The sequence below is a fragment of the Geotrypetes seraphini genome, chromosome 1 (assembly GCF_902459505.1).
Source record: "Geotrypetes seraphini chromosome 1, aGeoSer1.1, whole genome shotgun sequence".
Classification (NCBI taxonomy): Eukaryota; Metazoa; Chordata; class Amphibia; order Gymnophiona; family Dermophiidae; genus Geotrypetes; species Geotrypetes seraphini.
The window spans coordinates 289737508-289763849 of NC_047084.1; the positions used below are offsets into that span (position 1 = coordinate 289737508).

The 26342-nt window shown below is 43.4% G+C and overlaps 1 protein-coding gene across 4 annotated transcripts in view; it reads left to right on the plus strand.

The window, feature by feature from the left end:
• The window catches only part of ZNF638 (zinc finger protein 638), a 570425-nt gene that overhangs the window by 113704 nt on the left and 430379 nt on the right, over positions 1–26342 (plus strand). For all 4 annotated transcript variants that reach the window (XM_033953374.1, XM_033953362.1, XM_033953382.1 and 1 more), the window contains exon 2: positions 21333–23100. In XM_033953374.1, coding sequence (XP_033809265.1) covers positions 21333–23100 — 1768 coding nt within the window. The remainder of the gene's footprint in view (positions 1–21332; positions 23101–26342) is intronic.

Here is a 26342-nt window from a genome sequence, read left to right on the forward strand (position 1 = left end):
AACCGGGGAGGGATCCCTTGTCATGCGGGTCATATCGCCCTATTTCACTCCTGAACTTAGATGCAAAAATTTTGGCTAAGGTACTTGCTATGCGTCTAGGTAAAGTTCTGCCATCAATAATTCACCAAGATCAAACGGAATTCATACAGTGTAGACAGGTGAGCGATAATATTAGGAGGACCCTTAATCTGCTATGGGGAGCAGGTTTACGAGCAGATAAATTGGTTTTGATGTCTGTAGACGCGGACAAGGCCTTTGATAGGGTCCTCTGGGGATTTCTTTGGGATGTGTTGGACCACATGGGATTGGGCCAGACTTTCACTGCATGGATTCGGGCTCTTTATACTGATCCGAAGGCTTGTCTACGTATTAATCAATCTTATACTGATTTTTTTCCCATTTATCGTGGGACTAGACAGGGGTGCCCGCTTTCCCCTCTCTTATTTGCCCTTTCTATAGAACCTTTGGTGCTGAGCATTCGGAATCATCCAAATCTGTGTGGTTTTGAGTTGAATGGAGTAATTTGTGCGGTGTATGTGCATTCTTCATTTTTGAGCATTCTTGCAGTTGCTGTTTCTACTATTGTTGTGCTCGAAGATTCCTGTTCAATGTGTATTGTATATTTTGAAAAATTGAAATAAAAATTTAAATTAAAAAAAAAAAAAAAAAAGTTTGGATAGACTTTCTCTCCGCGGAATCTGAACATGGCCCATTTCTTGTATGTTACAGTGTACAGCGCTGTGTACACTCTGGAAAGTGTGCATGTTAGTAATAGTGTAATCTTCTGCATCCTGGATATTGAGATTTGTGGCTCAGGTGTTCTAGCTCTTTTTATGGACGTGAGATCTCCTTGACCTAGACCTCATGGCCTTGTCTCTCAATTCTAAGCTTCCTAGCTTCTTTGGCGGGCCCCGGGAGTGGGAGATAGAGGGGGTAGCTGCATGGCTCCTTTCTCGCCTCTGCCTTCTCTTTTTCAGTGTTTTCCGCTGGCTGATGATGGCTTGGATTTGGGGTACAATCTTCACGTAATTCTTCTCAGTTTACCGAAGGCTTCATATCATCCTTGTCTTTTGGGACTCTAAAGGGCTGTGCCGTTGAACTTGGGGTTTCTTGTGGCCATGGCTTCAACTCTGCAGTTTTCTATGTTGCAGGCCTTGTTTATCGGGAATTCCTATTTCTGATTTCCGAAATATGGGGTATCAGTTCAGATGGTACCACTATTTCTTTCTAGGGGGGTGTCTTTTCTTTTATGTCATGCTCGCTTTTCCTTCCTTCTTCCTGGGAGGAGAAATTTGGAGCAGTGCTTTTATTCACTGCATTTTTTGGTATGTACGTAGCGTTCTCTGTGAGCTCGGTTTCTAACGACTTTTAGTTGTTTATATCTCCTTTTTGTATTCTTCAAGGGACGCCTCAAATGTATGGCGGCTTCCGAAGCCTCCATCGCTCAATGGGTCCAGGAGGACATTCTTTATGCTTGCTTGCTGGCAGGGCGCGTTGGTGAAAGAACTTCATGACCATTCCGCTGGAGCGATAGCTACTTCTTGGGCTCGGCCCAGAGGTTTTTTCCTTGGAGGAGATTTGTCTCGCGGCTAATTGGTCTTCTGAGAGTGCTTTCTCTTCGCATTTCTGCTTGGATGTGGGGGCGCATGCGGTAGGGACGTTTTGTGCTTCGGTTGTTGGGGAGGCGGCGTTTGCTTCCCACCCAGATTGAGGATTGCTTTGCTACATCCCATTGGTCTCTGGATTCATCTGCTGCTGTTGCTAGGGAAGGAAAAATTATGTTCTTACCTGTTAATTTTCTTTCCCTTAGACGCAACAGATGAATTCAGAGCCCCACCCTTTCTGGATATTGTGTCTCTGTTTTTTCTTTTGCAACTTTCGCAGTTTGTTATTATGGCTGGTTGTTTTCTGTATTATTGCATTTTGAGATTTGTTATGGGAAAGAAGTTTTTTACATGCTGGTTACGTGTGCTTGGGCAAGGAGCTATACTGATGAGACAGGAGGAGTGCCAGCCAATAGGACCACCTGTTAATCAGTTTCTCTATCTCCGCCTGCTGGTAGATGTGAGCTATCCCATTGGTCTCTGGATTCATCTGCTGCGTCTAAGGGAAAGAAAATTAACAGGTAAGAACATTATTTTTCCATCTCCTACACCTCTCTAATTATGGCATAAACTAATTCTGTGAGGGTTCATCTCGGTGTTTTTAAGTGTTTTCCACATACCTACACAACAAGTGCATCCTCTGATTTCTAGATTCATTAAAGGCCTTTACAATATGATTCCGCCTCTGAAATCTCCTCTAACGGGTTGGGACCTTTAATGTGGTGCTTTCAGCACTCATGAAGCCTCATTGTCCGCTTCATCTCTTAAACACCTCACTTGGAAAGTGTTCTTCCTCATTGCTCACCCATCAGCCCACAGAGTCAGTAAACTCCAAGTGGTGGTTGCAGATCCACCCTATACTACATTTTATCTTGATAAGGTGGTTCTTCAAACTCATCAGAGATTCCTCCCAAAAGTTGTTTCAACTATCAACCTTCTGGTATTTTATCCAGAGCTGTATGCTTGCCCTGCTGAGGAAACACTTCACACATTGGACTGCAAACATGCACTAACTTGCTACTTGGATAGAACCAAGCCTCACAGAGCTTCTACTCAGCTGTTTGTCACTTCATCTTTGCAATAAGGTCTCCACTCTACAAACCATCTCAGCAAGACAAATGATGCGACTCATAAGTTATATAGCGTCCACAATTCGCTACCCCCTTCGCCCTACTTCATCTCAGATCAGCTCTGTGGACTCTAGCATCACAATGGTCTCAAACTCTCGATCCCTTATCCCAAAGGATCAGTCACCACCTCCTTGTCATTCTCTTCAGTGGTGGATGGATCCAAAAAATCTCTCCAGGGATCTGCTGTTTCATGCCCCCCCACATCCATATATGCTTGGGGAGACTCACTTGGACAGTCTCAGGAAACAAGGTCAATAGTCTACTCAAGACATTCCATATCAGCCTATTAGAGCTGCATGTAATTTGAAATGCTCTAAAAACCTTTCAAGAGAGTCTTTCCAACCAAGTCCTTGTTTGAACGGACAATCAAGTAGTGATGTACTACATCAACAAACAAGGGAAACAGGTTCTCTTCCTCTGTGTCAAGAAGCCGAGCACATTTAGAACTGGGCAATTGCTCGAAACATATTCCTTAAAGCCATATATGTTCAAGGAAAACAGAATACTGTAGCCGACAAGCTCTTCAGATTTCTTTGGCTGTACAAGTGGACTCTCAACTCCAAAGTATTGTGCCACATCTTTGCACAGTGGGGGACTCCTCAGACCTGTTTGCGTCTCTCCCAATCACAAATTACCTCAATTCTTCTCCAGACAGTACTATCATCTTCGTCTCAAAGTAAAGTCTTTAGTCAAGTTCAGGTGCGAATCGGCTACCATGATCCTGATAGCTCCTCTGTGCGCCAGACAACCTTGGTTTTCCCTTCTACTTCAGCTGAGTTCCAAGGATCCAATTCCTTTACAGATCTTTCTATCTCTGCTCAATGAATCAAGGATCTCTTTTATATCCCAATTTACAATCTCTGCACCTAACAGTTTGGTACCTCTCGGTCTGACTTAAGCAGAGTTTAATCTTTGACTCAGTAAAAGCTGTTTTAGCTGCTTCCAGAAAACCACCTACTCAGTAATGCTATCAACAAAAGTTAACACATTTAAATTCATGGTGTACTCTCTATGACAAGACGCTTCCTTCTCTTCCTTTAGTGTTGGATTATCTTCTCCATTTATCCAATTCTGGACTTAAAACCACTTTGGTCTGAGTTCACCTCTATGCTATTAGTGCTATCCACTTTCCTGTTAACAGTAAACCTCTAGCAACTTGTCCGCTTATGAAAGGACTTTTCAACTCCAAACCTCCTTTCAAGCTGCCTCCAGTTGTCTGGGATCTTAATGTAGTCCTCACCAGTCTTATGAAGCTGTCATTTGAACCACTGACATGTACTCATCTTATGTTTCTCACTTGAAAAGTGGTTTTGTTGATCTATCACTTCTGCTCATTGAGTGAGTGAATTTCAAGTATTTGTTTCCAATCCACCGTACAGAGTATTTCATCGTGTTAAGGTGGTTCTCAAGACTCATCCTAAATTCCTCCCAAAAGTAGTCTCGGAATTTCACCTGAATCAATCCATTGTGGTTCTAGTTTTTTCCCCAAAGCCTCATTCTCATCCTGGAGAAACAGCTCTACACACGTTGGACTATAAGCGTACTTTGACTTATTACATACAAAGGACTAAGCTACATAGGACTTCATCTCAACTGTTCATCTCGTTTGATCCTAACAGATTTGTCTTCCTTGCAACCAAGAAAACTATTTCCACATGCTTAGCGGCCTGTATTTCCTTCTGCTGCAGCTCGAGGGATAATAATAATAATAATAATTTTATTTCTTATATACCGCTATACCATAAGTTCAAAGCGGTTTACAACAAGATTCATGCAATGAGAATATGCGATGATTACAACAAGAAACATATGTTTACAACAAGATACATATGTTTAGAGCGGTTTACAACAAGATACATAAGTTTAGAGCGGTTTACAACAAGATACATAAGTTTAGAGCGGTTTGCAACAAGATACATAAGTTTAGAGCGGTTTGCAACAAGATTCATGCAATGAGAATATGCGATGATTACAACAAGATTCATGCAATGAGAATATGCGATGATTACAACAAGAAACATATGTTTACAACAAGATACATAAGTTTAGAGCGGTTTACAACAAGATACATAAGTTTAGAGCGGTTTGCAACAAGATTCATGCAATGAGAATATGCGATGATTACAACAAGAAACATATGTTTACAACAAGATACATAAGTTTAGAGCGGTTTACAACAAGATACATAAGTTTAGAGCGGTTTGCAACAAGATACATAAGTTTAGAGCGGTTTACAACAAGATACGAGAGCGGTTTACAACAAGATACGTAAGTTTAGAGCGGTTTGCAACAAGATACATAAGTTTAGAGCGGTTTACAACAAGATACGAGAGCGGTTTACAACAAGATACGTAAGTTTAGAGCGGTTTACAACAAGATACGTAAGTTTAGAGTAGAGAGTTGCGCGGGGACAGAAATCCCACCCGTCCCCGCCAAAATCCCACCCGTCCCCACCCGTCCCCGCGAGGAATCCCTCCTTCCCCACCCGTCCCCGTGAGGAATCCCCTCCGTCCCCACCTGTCCCCGCGAGGAATCCCCTCCGTCCCCACCTGTCCCCGCGAGGAATCCCCTCCGTCACCATCCTTCCCTATAAACTTCAGAAATAGTTATTTTATTTAATTATGCTACTGAATTAAAGGCTCTGGTAGAGACCCATTTACAAATAAGCAAAGAGACTTTATTAATTTGGAAATATTAATTGGGAAGAATACATACTTTGTAAATGGGTTTCTACCAGAACCTCTAATGTAAATATAAAATATAAATACTCAGCTGATGAGAACCCACAAACTGTCAGCTGAGGACTTCCTTTGCAGTTGGCCTGGGGTCCCTTTTGCCAAGCTTGGCAGGCAGCAGTAGTGTCCCTGAGTCACAGATGCTGGCACCTCAGTGGCTCATGGATGCTGCCAGCGACTGCTGCGCTTGGTGGAGGGGAGTTCTGACCATCTCTAGAGGAGGTCCTCTGCTGGCGGTGCTTGGGGATCCCCACCAGTCACAGCAAGGGCCAACAAGTACTTAAACACTGTAGAAATAAAACCAGAAATGCATTTCTTTTTCTTTTGAACACAAAACAAAGATATCTGCCATATACATTTCCCAAGGCAGATAACTCTATGCAATGTCACCTCGGTAACAAAATACAAAAATAGACAAATACACCCCCTCCCTTTTTACTAAACCACAATAGTAGGTTTTAGCACAGGGAGTTACGCTGAATGCCTCGCGCTGCTCTCAATGCTCATAGGCTCCCTGCGCTAAAAAATGATATTGCGGTTTAGTAAAAGGGAGCCATAGTGCAAAATATAGACAGCAGATATAAATTCTGAAAACAGACACATTTTGATCACTAAATTGAAAATAAAATCATTTTTCCTACCTTTGCTGTTTGGTGATTTCATGAGTCTCTGGTCTTCTGACTGTGCATCCAATCTTTCTTCCTTTCTTTCAGCCTCCTGTATGTTTCCTCTCCTCCAGACCTCATTCTCTCCCCCAACTTTTTCTTTCTGTCTCCCTGTTCCCCCTTCTTTCTGTCTCCCTGTCTGCCCCCTTTCTTTCTTTCTCCGTGCCCTCCCTCAAGCCACTCGGTTTGCTGCCACCGCCATCGGGGAATAGCCCCCAAGCCACCGCTGTCCCAAGCTTTCTCTGCAGAAGCGTTGCGCTGACCAGCATTCCGCTCCCTGATGTCAATTCTGACGTAGGAGAGGAAGTTCCGGGTCAACAAGGCATTTCTCCTCATTCCATCCAGGCTGAGCCCCATCTCTCCTTGATCCAGCATTTCCCTTCTGTGTTTGTCAGAATTACCATTCCACCTATTTTCCAGCATCACCCTTCTTTGTGTCCATCTTACCTATATCCCTATCTCACCACCACTTTTTCAGAATCTTCATTTGTCTCTGTCCTTGTCTTTACCCCATGTTCACCATTTGCCCTTTCAATGTCTTTATCTCCCGCCCCCACACTTTTTCAGTATTACTTCTATGTCTCTATTTCACCTCCTCTTCATGTCCCCTCTGTATCTCTATCCTTATTCAGTAGATCCTGCTTACTCTTTCTCTTCTTTGTGTCACTATCTCCATTTTCAGCTTTCCCCCCTTTTCCTTTGTTACTGCACCCGGTAGCCAGAATCTTTCCACCCTCCCTCCACTCTGGCCCAGCCCAGTATGAAATATTTCCTTTTGTTTCCCTCCCCTCTCTCTTTCTCTCTCTCTCTTCTCCCTCACCCACGAGTCCTGCATCTGGCCCTCTCCCTTCTACCTGCACCTGGCAACACCCCCCTGCTCCGCGGCTCTCTTCAGCAACTCGTCAGCAGCGGTGATCAAGACAAGCTGCCGACATCGATTCCTTCCCTCTACGAGTCCCGCCTTTGTGGAAAAAGGAAGTTGAAACAAGCGGGACTCGCAGAGGGTAGGCCCCGACGTCAGAAGCTTGTGTCGATCGCTGCTGCTGAGTTGCCGAAGAGAGCCGCGGAGCAGGGGGTGTGGCCGGAAGCAGGTAGAAGGGAGATAGGAAGGCTGTAGAAGCTCCGGAGCATGACACCGACCCCGGCCAGGATGATTTCTTTTTCAAGCTGCTGCTGCCGCTGCCACCCCCCACCCGAAATGACAAAAACAGCCTAATGCCCGCGTCGGCGTCTTTGACGTCGGGGAGAGGAAGGCTGATAGGCCCGGTAGATCAGGATGGCAACACGAGTCTATCACGGAGCCTGGGATGGGCTCTGCGATCGACTCATGTTGCCTTCCTGAATTACCGGTTGATCGTGATCGACGTGTTGTTCACCCCTGACTTAGAGCCATAGCGCACGAGAGAGACTCCCACGGGGATGAAAACAGCCTACCTAAATTCTGGCGATGCAGGCATGCAGCTTACAAGTCCGGCGTCGCGGCGGGAAATAGCCCTGCTGAGCAGTGAGCTCAGCACATACACAGATGAAAGCCTTGCTTGCTGATTGGTCCGGCGGCACGGCGGGGCGGGGCCGCCGGACCAATCAGCAAGCAAGGCTTTCATCTGTGTACATGCTGAGCTCACTGCTCAGCATGGCTATTTCCCGCCGCGACGCCGGACTTGTAAGCTGCATGCCTGCATTGCCAGAATTTAGGTAGGCTGTTTTCATCCCCGTGGGAGTCCCGTGGGCTAGGGGGCGTCCCCGTGGGAGTCCCGTGGGTCAGGGGGCATCCCCGTGGGAGTCCCGTGGCCCAGGGGGCGTCCCCGTGGGAGTCCCGTGGGCCAGAGGGGGAACCCGCGGGATCCCCGCGATCCCCGTTCCCGTGCAGACCTCTAGTTTAGAGCGGTTTACAACAAGATACGTAAGTTCAGAGCGGTTTACAACAAGATACATGCAATGAGAATACGAGATGTTTGCAACAAGCAACAAATGATTACAGCAGGATACAGAAGTACAGAGCGGTTTACAACAGGATACATGAGTTCGGGGCAGTTTACAAGAAGATGCATGCGATGAGAATAAGAGAGGTTTACAACAAAATACATGCAATAGGGTAAGGGGGGTAATGGGAAGAGAGAGAACTTTCAGGGATACAAAATTGTCAATGGAAGAGAACTCAAATTGTGTTAAAGAGACGAGTCTTCGGTGATTTTCTGAAGTCAGTATATGACACGTCCTTGAGTATGGGTTTTACGAGCCATGTGTTCAGTTTGGCTGCCTGGAATGATAGCATTCTGTCAAGGAACTTCTTGTAGTGACATGATTTCAGAGATGGGTAATTAAAGAGATTTATTCTGCGAGAGCTCTTATTAGGTCAGTTGAGGAAGAATTGGGAGGCGAGGTAAGTTGGTAGCATCCCAAAGACTGCTTTGTAGCTGATGCAGGCAAGCTTGAGTATTCTGGATTCCACCGGCAACCAGTGGGGTATTTGGAAATATGGGGTGATATGTTCCCATTTTTTTAATCCAAAGATGAGTCGGACTGCAGTGTTTTGAATTAATCTTAGCTTGTGAAGTGCCTTCTTATAAGCTCCCAGATATATAATGTTGTAGTAGTCCAGCGTGCTCAAGATGGATGATTGTACAAGTAATTGAAAGGATGATTCATCGAAGAATTTTTTGATGGTGCGTAGCTTCCATAGGGCTGAAATACTTTTTTTGAACATTAGATCTGTATGCTTTTCCAGGGTTAGGTGTCTGTCAAGGGTAACTCCTAGTATTTTTATAGTTTGGTCAATTTCGTAATCTCGGCCATTCACGTGAATCGTGTTGTCTTTTATCTTTTCATTGGGAGTTGCCAGGAAAAATTTAGTTTTTTCTGTGTTTAGTTTTAGTTTGAAGACCTTCATCCAAAGCTCTATCTGATTTAGGGTATTGGATAGGAGATTAATGAAGTCTGGCGACAGACTGGATAGTGGTAGCACAACAGTGATATAATCAGCGTAAATGTGGAAGTTGAGATTTAGGCTTTGTAGCAGGTGTCCCAATGAGATGAGGTAGATGTTGAATAGGGTCGGAGATAACAGAGAGCCCTGGGGTAGTCCGCAGTTGTTATTCCAGCTGAAGGAGAATTTGTCTTCTTTGAATATCTGATAGGATCTGAGTTCAAGGAATCCCTGGAGCCAATTGTAAGTGTTTCCTGTGATGCCTAATGATTCAAAACAGTTCAACAGGATGGTGTGGTCAACTAGGTAGAAGGCACAGCTTAGGTCCAGTTGGAGAATCATTGCACTGGAGCCTTGACTGAGAAGGGAATGTAGATGGTTTAGGAGAGAGGCCTTTACAGTTTTGGTGCTGAAGCCGGGTCTGAAACCAGATTGGTTATTGTGCAGTAGGTTGAATTTGTCTAGATAGGTATTTAGTTCGGCATTTACCAGGCCTTCCATTAATTTGGCTGCCAGAGGGATGTTTGCGAAATTGGAAATGTTGTTGGGTGTTTCTTTTTTGTTCTTTTTTATAGGAGTTATAACAACTTCACCCAAGTCTTCTGGGAACTTGCCAGAGGATAGTTGTAGGTTGATCCAGTTTAGTAGTTTAGCTTTGAAATTGATAGGGGCCGATTTCATCACATTTGAAGGGCAGGGGTCTAATCTGCAATATGATTTGGCGTATTTGTTGTAGAACTTGCTGGATGTTTGCCAAATCAGTCTCCTTGGACCAACTCATGTCGGCTTTAGATGCGTCTGGGTCCTGGGGGATGACGTAGTTCCAATGGGAGTCTTGAGTGCTTGGTATAGCATGTCTTGATTTTATTATTTTTGAGTTGAAAAAATCGGCTAGGTCATTTGCTGTAACTGTGGATTCTTCTACCGGGTTTGTGTAAGGGTGAGTATTGTACAGGTCATTGACTAGTTTAAACAGTTTGTTGCTGTTTAAGGAGGTGTTACCTATAATGTGGGCATAGAAGATTTTTTTCTTCTCTTTGGTTATGTTTTTATAGTTTTTTAGCATTTGGCGCCAGGCGTCTCTAGACTCTGGAGTTCCTGATTTTGACCATTTCCTTTCTAATCTTCTTAACTCTCTCTTTATTTCAAGGAGCTCTAGGTCAAACCAGCCTTTTTTTTTCTAGGTCTAATCCTTCTTTTTTTCAGCAGGGCCATTTTGTTTAGGATTTGGGTGCTGGTGGAGATCCAAGAGTTCATGAAGTGATTAAGATCCTCGTCTTGGTTGTGGATAATATCGTAGTGAGACCAGAATTCTACGGGGCTGATCTTGCCTCTGCTTGTTTGAAATTGTGTGGATTTGTTCTTGGTTTTCATTGTGGTGGTGGTTGTTTTCCATTACCATTCCAGCTCGAAGTTACATATTTTGTGGTCTGACCATAATGAATCGGACCAGGTTTCTAATATCCATCGGATCGTGGGATTTGATGCGTTTATTGAGGTCAGTGACTAAATCCAGTTGGGGGCCTTTTTTGTGAGTAGTTACCGGAGGAGAGTGAGGGAATCCAAGTATAGCTAGAAAGGACCAAAATTCGGTGGTCTCTGTCAGATCTGAATTCTCTAGGTGCAGGTTTAAATCTCCACATAAGAGGTTGTAAGGCCCTGTTAGAGAATTGGTTAACAGGAACTCGTGAAATTCTTCTGTGGCTGAAGACCATTTTTTGGGAGGAATATATGCTAGTGTGATTATTAGGGAGTCCGCTAGGAGTTCTGAATGTAACTTTAGAGATAAGATTTCCAAGGTGGAGGATGTGTTACTGCACACAGGATCCGAGCTATAGCAGCATCAATAGCTTTCTTACGTTCCACTCCCATTCATGAAATTTGCAAAGCGTTACTTACCGTAACAGATGTTACAGCAGGAAGATATTCTCACATCCTTCCTACCTCCCCTGGTTAACTTCTTAGCTTGCTTTTGGAACTGAGGTACCACGAGCTGGTGTCTGGCGGGAAGGCACTCGTGCATACACGATATGGGCAGTCGCAAAGTTTTTAAAACCTTAAAGTTTCAATACACTTTTACCACTGTTCGTACTTGGCTCCGTGGATGATGTCATCCAAATGTGAGAATATCTGCCTGCTGTCTCCGGATAACACCAGTTAATGGTAATAAACTGCTTTTCAGTCTAACAAAAGTAGTCTGGCCCAGTCCAAAAGGTCAGAAGCAGGCCCACAGTCTTCTCATTAAAGTGCTGTTGAACTGCTCTCCTCAGCCGGTTATAAAGGGGGAAGGGGGCTGTCCCTTTTCTGTGGAGAATGGGTCAAAATCACTACAGACCAGTAGATCCTGGAGATTGTCAGAGACTGTTACAAGCTGGAACTCACCTTGCCAGTCAGATTCCTTTCTGGGGTTGCCTTGCAGTGCCCCAGAGAAAAGGAAGTCTGTGCTGGCTACTCTGAAGGACTTACTGGCCTTGGGATTGATTGCCCCATGCCCCCAAGTGAACGTGGCCTGGGCAGACATAATATTTACTATATAGTTCCCAAGAAAGGGGTCTCATTCTGTTCAGTCCAGGACTACTACTACTATTTATTATTTCTATAACGTTGAAAGGTGTACGCAGTACTGTACATTTTAACATACAATAGACAGTCCCTGCTCAGAAGAGTTTACAATCTAATTTAGATAGGACATTTCAGGGTTAGGGAGATTATGGTAGAGGAAATGATACAGTAGGTATAGGTATCTGACAGTAGTGAGTGAGAGTTGAAAGCAGTTTCAAAAAAGTGGGCTCTTAGCTTGGATTTGAATACTGCCAGGGATAGAGCATGACGTATTGATTTAGGCAGCATATTCTAGGCATACGATGCCGCAAGAAAGAAGGGACGGAGTCTGAAGTTGGCAGTGGAAAAGAAGGGTACAGATAAGAGGGGCTTGCCTAATGAACGGAGATCATGGGTGGGGGGAGCATAGGGGAGATAAATAAGTAGAGATATCGGGGGGTGAGGGGGAGCTTCAGAGCAAATGCATTTGTAAGTCAGCTCTTTCTGACTAACGCTTCTGAATGGAGGCAGTGTGTTTGGTATGAGTGGTAGTCCAACTGGGAGAGCATCTGAAGGATGCTTACTTTCACATCCCTATCTGGTCTCATCAGTGTTACCTACGCTTTGCAGTCCTAGGTCACTATTTTCAGTTTTGGGTGATGCCATTTGGTCTCTCCATGGCTTCCAGGACAAGCCTCCAAGGTAGTGGGGCTGCGATTCTCTGGAAGGAAGTTACTGGGATTCATCCCTATTTGGACGACTGCCTGATTTGTGCTGTCTCACAGGAGGAGAGTCTTCACTCCACTGCTAGGGTTATCGAGGCCCTACAATTGTTGGACTGGGTGGTCAATCTTTTCGAGAGTCACTTGGAACCATCTCGGAGTTTGGAGTATCTGGGGCTATACTTTGACAAAGCGAGGGATAAGGTGTTTCAGTCTTGTCAGAATAACCTTCAAACGCCAAGGCCCAGGATGTTGGACTGTTAGGTATTGGGCTTAATAGATGTAGTTCCCTGGGCCAAAGCTCACATGCATCCACTGCTGTTTTCGGTCCTTTCCCGGTGATCAACAGTGTTCCAGGACTATTCTCTTTCCTGGGGTAGATTGTCTACGGCCAAGCAGAACATGAATTGGTTACTTCACTCAACCAACTTATCACAGGGGATGCCTGTTGTGTATTCTGTGATATTGCCTTGAACCAAATACTGGCCACCATTCAGTGCTGTTGCATATTGTGCCCTTTTCTATGCTTTTTGTACATGCCTACAAAATAAGCCAGATAATCATAATAGTGGGAGTGGATAGGGGAAATTGAATAGAAGCTGAAAATATTTGCTGCATTAGAACTAAACCTGCTGGTCTAAAGTAGGGGTAAAACCAAAGGCGCTTCTGTATATGTTAATTGATGTTGGTGCCAGATGAGTTTTTGTATAGGCGATAGTGGATCTGTCTGAGAAAGGAGAGGGGAGTATATGAGTGGCAAGAGTTGGGTATATTTCTATATAGTAGAAAAATCTCACATCAATCAACACATATTCGAAAAAAATAATTTATAAAGTGCTCAATTCTGTGATTACCATCCAGGCCAGCAATGGTATAATCAATATATCATAGTACCACCTGCCTGCCTAACCATTAAAAACAGTCTATTACAGTGGTCTCAAACTCGTGGCCTAGGGGCCACATGCGGCCTACCAGGTACTATTTTGAAGCCCTCGGTATGTTTATCATAATCACAAAAGTAAAATAAAACAGTTTCTTGATCATATGTCTCTTTAGCTATAAATTACAATATTATTATTAAGACTTAGTTAAAAGGAAAGATTTATAAACTATAAAGAGTTTTACCTCATGCAAAATCGTCATTTCTTTAATAAGACATTAACTATTTTTTCTGAGGCATCCAAGTACCTACAAATCCAAAATATGGCCCTGCAAAAGGTTTGAGTTTGAGACCACTGGTCTATTAGGTAATAAAGGTTTTTGGACTTATCTTAAATTCACTCGTTTAAATATAGTTGACTGTACTCTGCAGGCAGGCAGCGTCCATAGCCAGATTCACCCTCACTCAGGACCCCATCCACAGTGAAAATTCAAAAAGTCCAAAAACAATCCATAAAATGCAATAGATGTCGTATATCAATCCATATTGCCTCCTCTTCCTCTACATGATTTTGTGTTTCACAGGTTCCTTTCTTCAGGAGGAAGGAAATTACTCCTGGAAATGAAGATGAAGAGAGAAATGTGTCAAATGAACATTATAACCAACTTGAAAATCCATTTAAAAATATGTTTCAAAAATCCTTTAAATAATAACGTAAAGGCAGCTAACGGGGCGGAAGCAAACAAAGGCCAGACAGTCTTGCTTCTTCCACTCAAAAGTCCAGTTTTTTCTACAATGCATGTACCGTAATGATGTCATATTTATCCTGAAGAGTTGGGTGTATGACGTGAAGTGTTCAACAGGATGCCGATGCTGGAAGGGTGTGCAAGGCTTTCAGTATATGGAGTAGTTTTAAACCCACAATGTTGTGGGCACACAAATGCTAAAAAGAATTTTGTGCTGAAGCAAGCTCTGTGCAAAGCTAGTATTTGACACCAGTACATAACCTCATTACCATTGATTGTATTCTGTTAGCTATTCTGTGCAAATAAGTGTGCAGAATACTTTGAACACAATGCTGGGCTTGAATGCCGAGGAGTAGATATTTTAGCTGGTTCTTCTGCAGTAGAGTCTGTGAGGAATTAATGTCTCTTTGCTGTGAGCATAACAGTACAGTACAGGCAACCTTTTTCCTTGTCCCCCATGAGGAACTTGGAGGGATGGGGGAGGAGTTTGTTTGTTTGTTTGTTTTTTTAAAGAGCTGGTCAGAACACATGATAAATTTGTGTTAAAGGCTGCTAGTTATGGACAGGTTGAGCAGGAAAAAAATTTGCATCAGCCCACATCTGTGCATGTGTCAAAATATGTATTAGCTTTGCAAAAACCTTTATGCACACAGTAGTATTCTAACACACATGCAGATGTGTGCCAACATATATTTTGCTCAGCATTACCTGCCCTTCTTGCAGAACCATGTGTCCATTCATCTAGAGTGCTTGCCTAAGTTACATTAGAAATGCACATATTTTAATGCTTCTGTCAGCATCATTTCTCTTGTTTATTATTGTGCTCTCCCTCATTTTGTTCTGCTCCTTTAATACTGCTGGTATTTCTCAGAGCCCAATTTCTTGGTTAAAAAAAAAAGTCTTAGCAACTTGGATCAGTGTATAAAATGTTTAGTTTTATCAAGGGGTTTCTTGTGCCTGTTGGCTTTTGAAATACATTCCTAAATATTTAGTGTGTTTTATTTTGAGGTTGTTTTTCCATATACAAAAAAAATTCTTATTAGCTTTATCAAATGTTGAAATTTCATTATTGATACGCAGTTCTTGATGACAATGAATTATTTATTTTGATTTGGTTTTCCTTTTGTGTATTAACTTTACAGCCTTAGCAACAAGAGAAGCATTTAAAAGGTTTTTTTTTCTAGTGCAATAAGTGTATCATTCTGGATTGTAGGGTATTCTCCCCATATTTGTGAGCCATGTAGAAGGAATCCATTCCAGATTTTCAACTCCTCCAGAGGACTGTGCTGTGCCCTTCAGTTTTTCCTTCTGTGTATGAGCTGGAAGGTGTGTGTCTGATCTGCTCTGAATATTTCTTTTATCATTTTTGGTAGTTTTTTCACGATTTTTGCAGCTATCGGTGCACCAGAGCTCCCCAGTTTGGGGGAAACTGCGTGGAGAAGAAGCAGACTTGGGTCTGCAGCTGACGGGTTAATCACTTGGGTACCTGTATGGCCAGCCTGCATAAAACTTGGTGGAGCTCAGGGTTTGTATCCCTAGTAACTTAGCTTACCTACAGAATCACAGGGGCTTTATTGTAGGCTGTTGGGCATCCACAGGGGTCTCAGCAGGACACTTCAGGGTGCTGGCTGTGATTTTACCCCTCCCCCTTTGCATGTGCAGTTCTGTGGGGATTGAGGGTCAGTCTGACTTCAGTTCAACTGGAGGACTTGCCGATTGAGGCAGGGATTCTTCTCCCAGATCCAGCTACTTAAAACTGAGGCAGGCTGCAACACTTTTAGAGCATTGCACAGTGAGTAAGGCTATTACAGCCTATGGGCAAAATCTGGGGAGAGGGGTACCGAACATCTGGTTTCTGCCACATCCTGTAGGGTCCCCCACCTCTAAAATTCTGTTTCCTGAGTTTTTGATTTTAAGTCACTTTTGAGCCATTTGGACTCATTTTTCCCTAATGCATGCCAGTTTTGTGCTAGATGGATGCTGGCAGTGTGTCCTTGTGCTATGCACAGCAAGTGAAAGGAGGTATCGGGCTTAGCCTCCCTTTTGAGTTCTAGGGCTGAGGAACATTTGGGGGGCTTGACTACCAAGAGAAAATTCCTCCCAGAGAACCGGAACAGTGGCATTTCTAAGCATAAGAGAGTAGAAGCCATAGAATCCAAGAGATAAGGTGGATTCAGTAATGCCTACTAAAACCTTTTCTCCTGAAATTAATTTGACGTGAAGAGCTTATTTGGAGAGGTCTGGCAGTGTACCAGGGGTCACGCAAGAGAACTTGGACTCCCATGGCAAATCCAGGTCATTGGCAGAGGCTGACTAGAATTCTGTGAACCTATCTGACAAGGACTCAGAAGGCAATGGATCAGTCTATATGCCCTTACTGTCACAGAATGAATTTTTCCTGCTGGATGACACAGGTTTGCAAATAGGAGCAACTATGCAGGAAACAGTGGTGGCCTTCGACCAAGGGTAGAATTTTGCAGTATGCCAGCTGTTTAAGCCTTTGGAGCTATTAGAGTTCATTACTGACGACTTTTGGGAGTTACAGTTTATATTTCCAGCAGGCTCCTTCCACTCGGTGTTCTATCCTGAGAGTGAGAATACAGCCCACGTCTTTTCTCTGGCATCCTGATATGTGTGTTAGTTATGGAGTACTAGGATGCTCCCGAGGGCTCTTAAAAAGTAGCCAAAACAATGACTAGGCTAATCCTATGGCACAGGAGTGTCAACAGATGTTTGCTCAGCCTAAAATGGATTTCATGGTTGCTCATATAATCAAGCACATGTCCCTGCCAAGTGAGTGAGGCATAGTATTAAAGGATATGCAGGATAGCAGAGTGGATGTGGTCCTAAAAAGGCAATTTGAAGGTTTGGCCTTAAGGATTAAAGCAGCTGCAGCATCCTCTTTTGTGGCACATGCTTGTCATACCAAGACGCGTGTGCTCGCACTGACAGAGAGCGAGCCTTTACCCCAGCTTATGTCAGCAGGGGTGGGTTATGTGGCTGATGCTTTCTATGATATTGGATTCATGTTTTGACTTATTCAATTTCATCCCGCAGAATGCTTTGAATCAGGCAATGGGCAGGAGAGTCCACCTCCAAGACTATTCTCGGCAGACTCCCTTTCAAGGGACAGATGTTTGGAAAGTGTTTGGATGATGTGATGGCCAGTGTGACAGATCGCTGGCCAAAATCTGTGCTGGACAGCAGACCACGAACATCTAGAAGTTCTGGAAAGTCTAATTTTCATAATTCAAGGAGTTTTCAACAGTACTAAGGAGGAGCCTCATCTCAGAGATCCTGTCAGGGATCAAGACAAACAGGACCTAGGTGGAACCAAGCCTCTAGTTCTTGTCCCTCTTCAGCCTTCAAGGAGGCACAATGACTCCAGGGCTGAAGTCTTCCCCCTGAGGATAGGAGGAAGGCTCTCTACATATGTGGAGGTCTGGGAGCAGACTGCTGGGTGCTGGAGATCATTTGGGGAGGATTCAAGTTCTCCCATCCCCTAACTGATCGGTTTGTGGATTCCCTATTTGGGCACCCAGAAAGGCCATGCAGAGTCTTAGCCACAGTACAGAGACTGGCAGAAATGCAGGCCATAGAGCCGGTGCTGCCAGAAGAATCAGACTTGGACAGATACTCCATAAACTTCATAGTGCCCATAGTTCTGGATATCACACATGGTAATGAGGCCCTGAAGGTTCCAAGCTTTTGCAGGGAAAAATTATGCGGTTAGTCATCCGGGGGGAATTTCTAGCTTCCCTAGACTTGATGGAAGTTTATCTGCACATTCCCACGTTTTGGGAACACAGGAAATTCCTGAAATTCTATGTGGTGAAAAGGCATTACCAGTTCTTGGCACTCCCCTTTGGGTTGGAACAGCACCCGCATGTTCACCAAGGTGATGGTCAGGGCTGTGGAGTCGGTAGATAAATGTTCCGACTCCTCAGTTTTATGTACTTCAGACTCCGACTCCGACTCCAGGTACCCGAAATTTCCTCTGACTCCACAGCACCGGTTAAATTTCAGATCGTTAAAATAGAATGTCAAGTTGAGAGAAATGAGCATTTTCGACACCACCTTCTCTTTGCTTTTAATCAAGGTTCTAAGGCCGCAGAAGCTGCTCGCAACATTTGTGCTGTGTATATAGTGGGTGCTATAGCTGAAAGAATCGCTCGTGATTGGTATGTCAAGTTCAAAAATGGAGTCGGTAGATAAATGTTCCGACTCCTCAGTTTTTTGTACTTCTGACTCCGACTCCAGGTACCCGAAATTTCCTCCGACTCAGACTCCTCGACTCCGACTCCACAGCCCTGGTGATGGTAGTACCAGCGCATCTCCACAGGGCAGGGTTGCAAGTGCATTCATATTCGGATGACTAGCTGATCAGAGCTCCATCATTATCAGAAAGGGATCAAGCAATGGCGCAAGTGGTACAGGTTATGCAGAGCCTGGGTGGGCTGGTGAATTTTCGAAAGAGCCAACTGGTTCGTCCCAATCCCTGGAATACCTGGGAGTGCTATTCATCACGGCAGATAGCTGGGTTTATCTTCCAGAGGCATGCATACAGAAGCTTTGCACTCGGATAACAAACATGATAGCCAAGCCAGCTCTGTCTGTGAGGCACCACCTAGGCTCCATGGCAGCCTATTTAGATGTCGTCCCTTGGGCGAAGGCTCACACGAGAGCTTTCCAGAATGCACTGTTGTCTCGGTCTCCACAAATGGACTCCCTTCAAAAGGACTCTAGTGTACTCCAGAATCCCACTGCAGCATGAGCTGGTGGTTCCATCCATAGGTATTACGGGGTATGCCCCTCAGAATAACTTAGTAGGTGATTCGCACAATGGATGATAGCCTGCTCAACTGGGGAGGCCATTGCAACGGATGCCCAGTCCAGAGGTGGTGGTTGGCCTCCCAGAGAATGTAGTCCATCAACAGACTGGTGCATTGGGCTATTTGTTTGGCACTAAAGAAGCTGGAGAAGTTTTGAAGGACAGGCAGTCAGCCCTCTTGGACAATGCTACAGCGGTGGCGTTTGTCAATTGCTAAGGAGGTACCAATAGTGCACAGCTGAGCCTGGAAGCCCTCTTATTCAGGTAGGCAAAGCTATACCTACAGGCGATCTTCACGATGTATGTAGCAGGAGTGGATAATGTCCAGGCTGATTACCTCAGCAGGCAGACCTTAGAACCGGGAGAATGGACATTATCTGCAGCAGTGTTTCCAGTCCATTGTTCTTCAATGGAGTTGGCCAACTTTCGATCTGATGGCTAAAGCAAGAAACAGGAAGGTAAACGATTCTTCAGTTGAAGATCTGAGCCTGGAAGCAAAGGCCTGGATGCCCTAGTCCAGCCGTTGCCAAAGAACATACTCTTGTACGTGTTTCCTCCATGGCCAATGATAGGACATATACTTTTACAGAATAGCAAACCATCCAGGGAGAGTGGCTACACAGGCCATGGTATGCTCTGGTCTTATGACATGGCTCTTGAGCGTGAAGCGTTAAGAGCATAAAGGATAGTCTGAGGTAGTTATTGCTACTCGAGGCCTACAACTGTCTCCACTTGCACTAAGGAATGGGAGATGTTTCAACACGGGCATGAAAGAAAGAGCAGTTTTAGGGCTTCGATTGTGGTGGTGCTTGCTTTCCGTCAAGTAGGTCTCAGCAAAGATCTCGCAGTGGCATCACTCAGAGTCCAAGTGGCGGGGGGGGGGGGGGGTCTCATTCTTCAGAACCCATGGATTCAAAGCTTTCCTAGTTTCACATTCAGACATAGATTCCTAAAGGGGGTGCTACAGCTGAGATCACTGGTAAAACAATTGTTTCCATCATGGAACCTTAACGTGGTTTTGCATGGCCTCAGTCAGACCCCATATGAGCCTATTCAAAAGGTGCCCTTATTGGATTTTACCATCATGGCCGAGATGAGAATCAAAAGTCGGGCCCTGTTGTGCAGGGAGCCCTTCCTCAAGGTCAGAGGCAGCAGTTTCCTTGCTCACGGTCCTGTCTTTTTTTTGCCAAAGGTTGTTTCGGTGTTTCATGTCAATTCAGATGTAAGATTGCCAGTATTCCAGACCACATGGTCAAAGGAAAATGACCAGATTCTGAGAGAGCTAGATATAAGGAACGTTCTTCTCTATTATCTGGAGATCATCAATGAGTTCCAACTGTCGGACCATCTACCTGTGGTCACCATTCAGGCTAGACAAGGCAACCACATCAAGATGGATACAAATGGTCATCTGTCAGCATATATTGTTTGTGGCAAGAAATCACCATTCTCCTTGAAAGCGCATTCCTCAAGAAGCATAACCTTTTGATGAGCGGAAGCTCGGGTGACTTTGTCCAGATAGATTTGTAAGGTAGTGACCTGGTCCACTGCACACTTTCTCCAAGTTCTACAAAGTAGACGTGACAGCACGGGAAGGTATCATGTTTGGTTCCTCATTGTTAATGAGCAGGCGCAGAGGTCCCATCCTTGATTCCTGGGACTGCTTTTGTACATCTCTACAGTCTAGAATAACACACCTATTACTAATATCTTTTCTAGTAGATAGGTGTGGCATTCTGGAATCTCGCACTATCAGTTGTTTACTCCACCTGCCTACTGTTTCAAGCAGGAAGTTCGACTCAAAACTGAGATTTTGTTATCATTTAGACCTCAACAGTTTGAAGAGTAATCTATTGCTATAACACATTGGGGGAATATTTAGCACCACAAATGTTTGTTTGATATGGCTATTTCAAGGTTTCAGTTCACTTAAAAAATGTTTTAACATGTTATACTTTCAGAGTAGAAGAGATTTGTAGTTTGGGGGAGACTCCCTGTACCCCTTTTTATGTTTTCCTGTATAGAGCTATTGCCTGCTTTGGTACAAACTGAAGGGCGCAGCAGAGCCTTCTGGAGAAGTAGGAGGAGTTGAATACCTGGAATGGATTTCTTCTGTACAGCTCTCGAGCATGGGGAGAATACAGTCCAGAATGACACGCCTATCTAGAAGAAAATATATTAGCAAGGTAAGAAGAACCTAATGTCTTTTTTTTTTTTTTGACTCTGCTTCCTATTTTTTCATATTATGTTTTGTGTTCAATAACAGTTTCTTTGAAGATGCTCAAATTCCAACAGTTGGAAAATATAAAAGAAAGCAAATAATGTTGCTAAATGTAAAATTGACCTTTTATTTGCTGTTTAGATAAGAATTTTAGTGTAAGTTTGTGGATAACTTACAGATATCTTTATCAATACAAACAATGACTTTCACTATTTTAACATTACAGTTAATGTTTTTCCCTTCCATAATGTTTTGCTTGGTGGCTGTAGAGCCACTGTTTGAAGAAATTTGGAAAGATATAAAAATCTAATATTTGTGTTTTAACTTTCAGCTTTGTGGTGTTCTTGGAAAATTGCGCACCAGTTGTGAATTCGTTGAACTTTGGCATTTCAAGCCCACTTCTGTTGGGCCCGCCATCTTTGCAGCTTATTAAGACTCATTTGGCTCTCCATCAGTTGTCTTCGGTGGTCTCAAACACTTCAACACCTGCTTGTGCTTTGCTAAATCGGGCCTTACTGAAAACCACCATGTATAATCCTAGAGGAGCATTTCCTGGTCAAAGATCAGCCAGGATGAATATGCCTGGGATGAGCCCGGCTGGGATGATGAATCAAAGTTCTTTCATGGGAGCAGGAGAAATGAATCTGCAAGGAATGTCGCAAGGAATGTCTCAACGAATGGGTATGCAAGGAACCCCTAATAGAATGATGGGACCTCAAGGAAATTTGCAAAGATTTGGAGGCACAGAATCCTTTCTGAGGTTGGGTCAACAAATGCAGCATCAAGATCTGGAGATGAATATGCAGGGTGCACATCACAGAATTGATCCTCGGTCGCTGAAAGAGAAAATGAACTTTCGGGAAACCATGTCGAAAACCTCTACTAGATGGGACAAACCGACTTCTGCATCTCTGAATACTTCAGGTGGACATCTGGAAATGACAAAACCAATTTCCACACCTCATGTTGTAGAACACACTCCAGAAGGCCAGAGCCGATATACAACAGAGAGTGCTTCTAGTATCTTAGCAAGCTTTGGACTATCCAATGAAGATCTAGAAGAGCTTAGTCGTTATCCAGATGATCAACTAACTCCAGCGAATATGCCTTTGATTCTGAGAGACATACGACTTCGTAAAATGGGTAGCCAAATCTCCAGTACAGATGATAATAAAAACAGAGGAAGAATAAGTGAGCCTATGCAAAGCAACGTAATCGATTATGGACATGGAAGCAAGTATGGCTATAACGATGATCCTATTCAGGGGCATATCTACAGTCCTGTAACAAATTTAGAAACAAGACATGATTATCAAACTCTACAGACTCAATCTGCTCTATCCATGGAGATTCAACAATCAACTATAAGCTGCAACCAGGGAATGTTTCCTGTTGAAGAAATTATGAGACAGACAGGTTTCCAGCATGAAGCTTCAAATTCACAGCCACTTTATCAAGTTGACTCTGGAAAAAAGATATCAACTATGTTTCAAACACCACTAGGTAATAGGAAAGTCATATCAGAATCACAGTCTATTACTCCAGCAAGCCATCCCATTCAAGTGCTTGCATCTTCAGCAAAGTCTAAAAGGAATCAGAATCAACCAAAAATTAGCAACAAGCCCAGCATGCCTATGGTCAAGGTGCCCAGCATGCCTATGGTCAAGGTGCCCAGCATGCCCATGGTCAAGGTGCCCAGCATGCCCATGGTCAAGGTGCCCAGCATGCCCATGGTTAAGGTGCCCAGCGTGCCCATGGTCAATGTGCCCAATGTGCCCATGGTCAATGTGCCCAATGTGCCCATGGTCAACGTGCCCAGCGTGCCCATGGTCAGTGCGCCCAGTTTACAGATGGGCACAGTTATGAATCAGCAAAACTACCAAGCCATTCCTGAATCTGCTGTGCAGCCTCCTATGACTCAGAGTCCTAGTATGACTAAATTTATGAAAGGAAATTGGACACCTGTTATGTCACAGTCCGATGCTCAGAAGATGAAGAGACTGCCAACCCCTTCTATGATGAACGATTACTATGCGGCATCTCCAAGAATATTTCCACATTTATGTGTTCTGTGTAACGTAGAATGTAGACATTTGAAGGTGAGTGTTTTTTTTTTTTGTGAGTTTTTGTTTTTTATTTTTTTTAGAGGCAGTTAAATACTTCAGAGGTAGCAATTGTTCGGACTGGTGTTAGATGATATTTTACAAATATGAGTACTCAGGTGTACTGGTCATATTTAGCCCTTTATCTTTGGTTTGTGTGGCTTTTTTATTTTATATATCTCATTTTTTGAGATCTTTTGACTGCCTGAACAAGAGTCTTCTGTATTAGTTAGACTTACCACCTCTCTTAAACTATTCCATTTAACAAATAAAACAAACCACCACCCCCAAATTTTTGAGATCACACTCTTATTCTCCTGAACTTGTAGAAAAAGAGTGAACAGCAAGAGGATGGCGTGGAGGCTAGTGTTAGCAGTTCTACAATTTTCATACAGATTCTTGAGATGGTGTAAGTAATTTCAGCATTATCCAATATTAAGTGATAGTAGTCTGTTTCCAATTGGTGAAAACAGAAACAAAAAACTTTGGTTTGATGGCAGTGAATTTTAGTTCACAATGTTTTAACAAGACTTTTTTTCGTTGGATTTGCTCTGATTTTCTCACACAGCTTATTAGGTAGGTATTTTTAACTCAACATTAGCCAAAGATATCCTCTTAATTTTGAGATCCAGACAGGGAAAAAGAACGCTTGGGGTAGGGTTAGATACTGAAAAGTTAATTTTGGAACCTTTGAAGACGTAGAAAAGAATAAATATGCCAATTAAACGATTTCTTAAATCTAAAATTGATTCCTTCTATGCCTTAAAACTAGAACTTGTATATCTCTTACCTCTGAAGAGAGCACCAGGCAGTTTATTTGTTGCTGCATCCCCCAAATTAGTTTACTCCTTAGTCTTCACTTGTTTTGCTGGAATTTAAAATCTTTTAAGAAACTTTTAAGCTAGAATTTTTTTACTGAAGAGGAAAAATATTTTATCCTAATTCTTTGGGATTTTTGTGCCTTTTTTGTTTTAATTAAATTGATTTGTAATTCCTTTTTTGGGAGGATTTTTATTTCAACTTTTTTTCTTTTTATTTGCTAAAATTTTCTGTGCTCTTTATATTCCTTTCCTATTCTCCTCCAAATTGCCCCCGAGTTGGGATCTCTCTACTTAGATACAGTAGTGGACCTAGGAAACAGCAGGCATCAGTTTCGTTGTTGGGACCTTTATCCCTAAAAGGTCTAGGAGCTTTACTCTACATAGTGTACATCTTGTTCTCCGTAACAAAGTCCCTTATACTTTTCCAGCATATACTTGTCTTCCTTTGAAAAGTCCCCACAGTGAGCACTTGACAGATATGTGTTTTCACTGAACTGATGGACTTAAGTTCCCACCAATACGTTTTCCTCCCCATTTCTTATAGGACTCTATTATTCCTTATTTTTGAGACACCCAGACCACCTTACTGGCTACAGTACAGTATCTCTGGCTTAGGAGAAAGAGAATTCGGAAAATGCCACTCCCAAGGTGTTTGCTGTCTTTTATTTTAAATATCCTAAAAGTGCAGACCTCATTCTGCAGGTTGTGAGTGTATTGGCTTAGGTATACTTGCCTATTATGAATACATCGATACTGTAATTCCCCAGATAATGAACTAAATGCTCCCAGAACATGAAGACTGACCTGTAGTCACTTAGCCCATTATGCTGCCCATGTAAATTTTTCAGTTGCATGCCTTCATTTTCCCATATTTTATGGACCAGTGATATTTTTGTTTAGGAGTCTTATAAACAGCATTGATCGCTGACTATATACCATGTATATAAATTCTTACCAACTGTTTTAATATCTGCGGGCAATTTTAGCCTCAGTTTTACAGCAGGTTTTTGATTTGACTTCTAAAACCTGCTGAACTTAGTGTCCTTATTGTCCTGTTAGATCAGTCTAAACACATAGGCTTATGCAACCTGCCAGTAGATGTGGTATTTAGTATAAGGAGTGGTGCAGCAGAAGCTATAGATAGGCTCTCTCAACCTTAGTCTGTGGCCCTTGTTTTAACAGATATGCTAGGGTATTGAGCGTGAATGCCCTGGCACTTCCTGATATCTGAAGGCTTTCACTAGGGTGAGATTCAGTTGGAAAGCTGGTCTTTGGACCTGCTGTCAGACTGGGAAGTTTGAGATAGGTTGAACTGGTTCCAGGGTTAGAGATCCCTTCCCTTTCCCTCTTCCTGGCTGCATGGTAGGTTTTTTCCCCCCCTCCTAACCTGTGAGGTTGGCTTGACTCTCTTCTGGGTTGGTAAGGTGTTTTACGTAGGTATTTTTTTCTTTTAGTTATTTTAAATAGAGAAAAGTAAGAATCAATTGGAAAGATATTGAGAGAGTTAATGCAGACTTTAGGACAGATTTCTGGAGCAGCTATTTAGTCTGAGGACTGGCTAGGATGATAGTGCTGGACTGGAGTTGTTGGTGCAATATATGGAGGAAGCTGGTGCATTGGGATTGTGCCCACACTGAACAAGCAGGATGGAGGCAGAAGCTGGAACTTTCCAGATCCACCTATATAGTATGGCAGGCTGAACTTGTTCTATACCCCACTTTGCTCCAGTCAATCATAAAGCTTTAGGTTTTTCTTTTTTTTTTCTCCCTGCATTGATAGACTCTCTTTGATTGGTTGGCAATGGGGGTTTGGTATCCCCCCTTTACCTGGAGTAGGTTGGCAATGGGGGTTTGGTATCCCCCCTTTACCTGGAGTATATACCAGGCGTTAGGGGGTGGGTTCTGTGTGGCGTCTTGGTCTGTTGGGATATTTACTTTTGGGGCTGCACTAGTTTTGTTTTGTTTCTTATAGCTCATCTTCATCCAGTAGATGTTAGGAACCATGCAGCTGGCTCTTCAAGCTTGGGCTGCCTTAGGTTGAGTCCTAAAGATGGATTCATCCTGCTGGTTCTCTTAGGGTGTAAGAAGCGGAGCTTGGTGGATGAGGCAGTCTAGGAGTCCATTCCATCCTTATGGTTACTGAGGTGTTAGGCAAGAGGAGGATGGAGCAGCTAGTCTTTAGTCTATTCCTGGAGGAGGGAGAGTTTTCCCCTAAGAAGAAAAATGTACCCTCTTGTTTGTTCCAGTGCAAAAGGAAGCATCTGGTAAGAAGGCTTTGGATGGAGATTGTGTCCTGGCATGGATTGAGAAGTTCTCTATAGGCCTAGTCCCTTCATAAAGACTGTTCGTAATATGATACTTGAGAATGGTCTACGGTTGTGGAGAGGCTCTGATCAATTTATTTGATCAGGTAACAAGA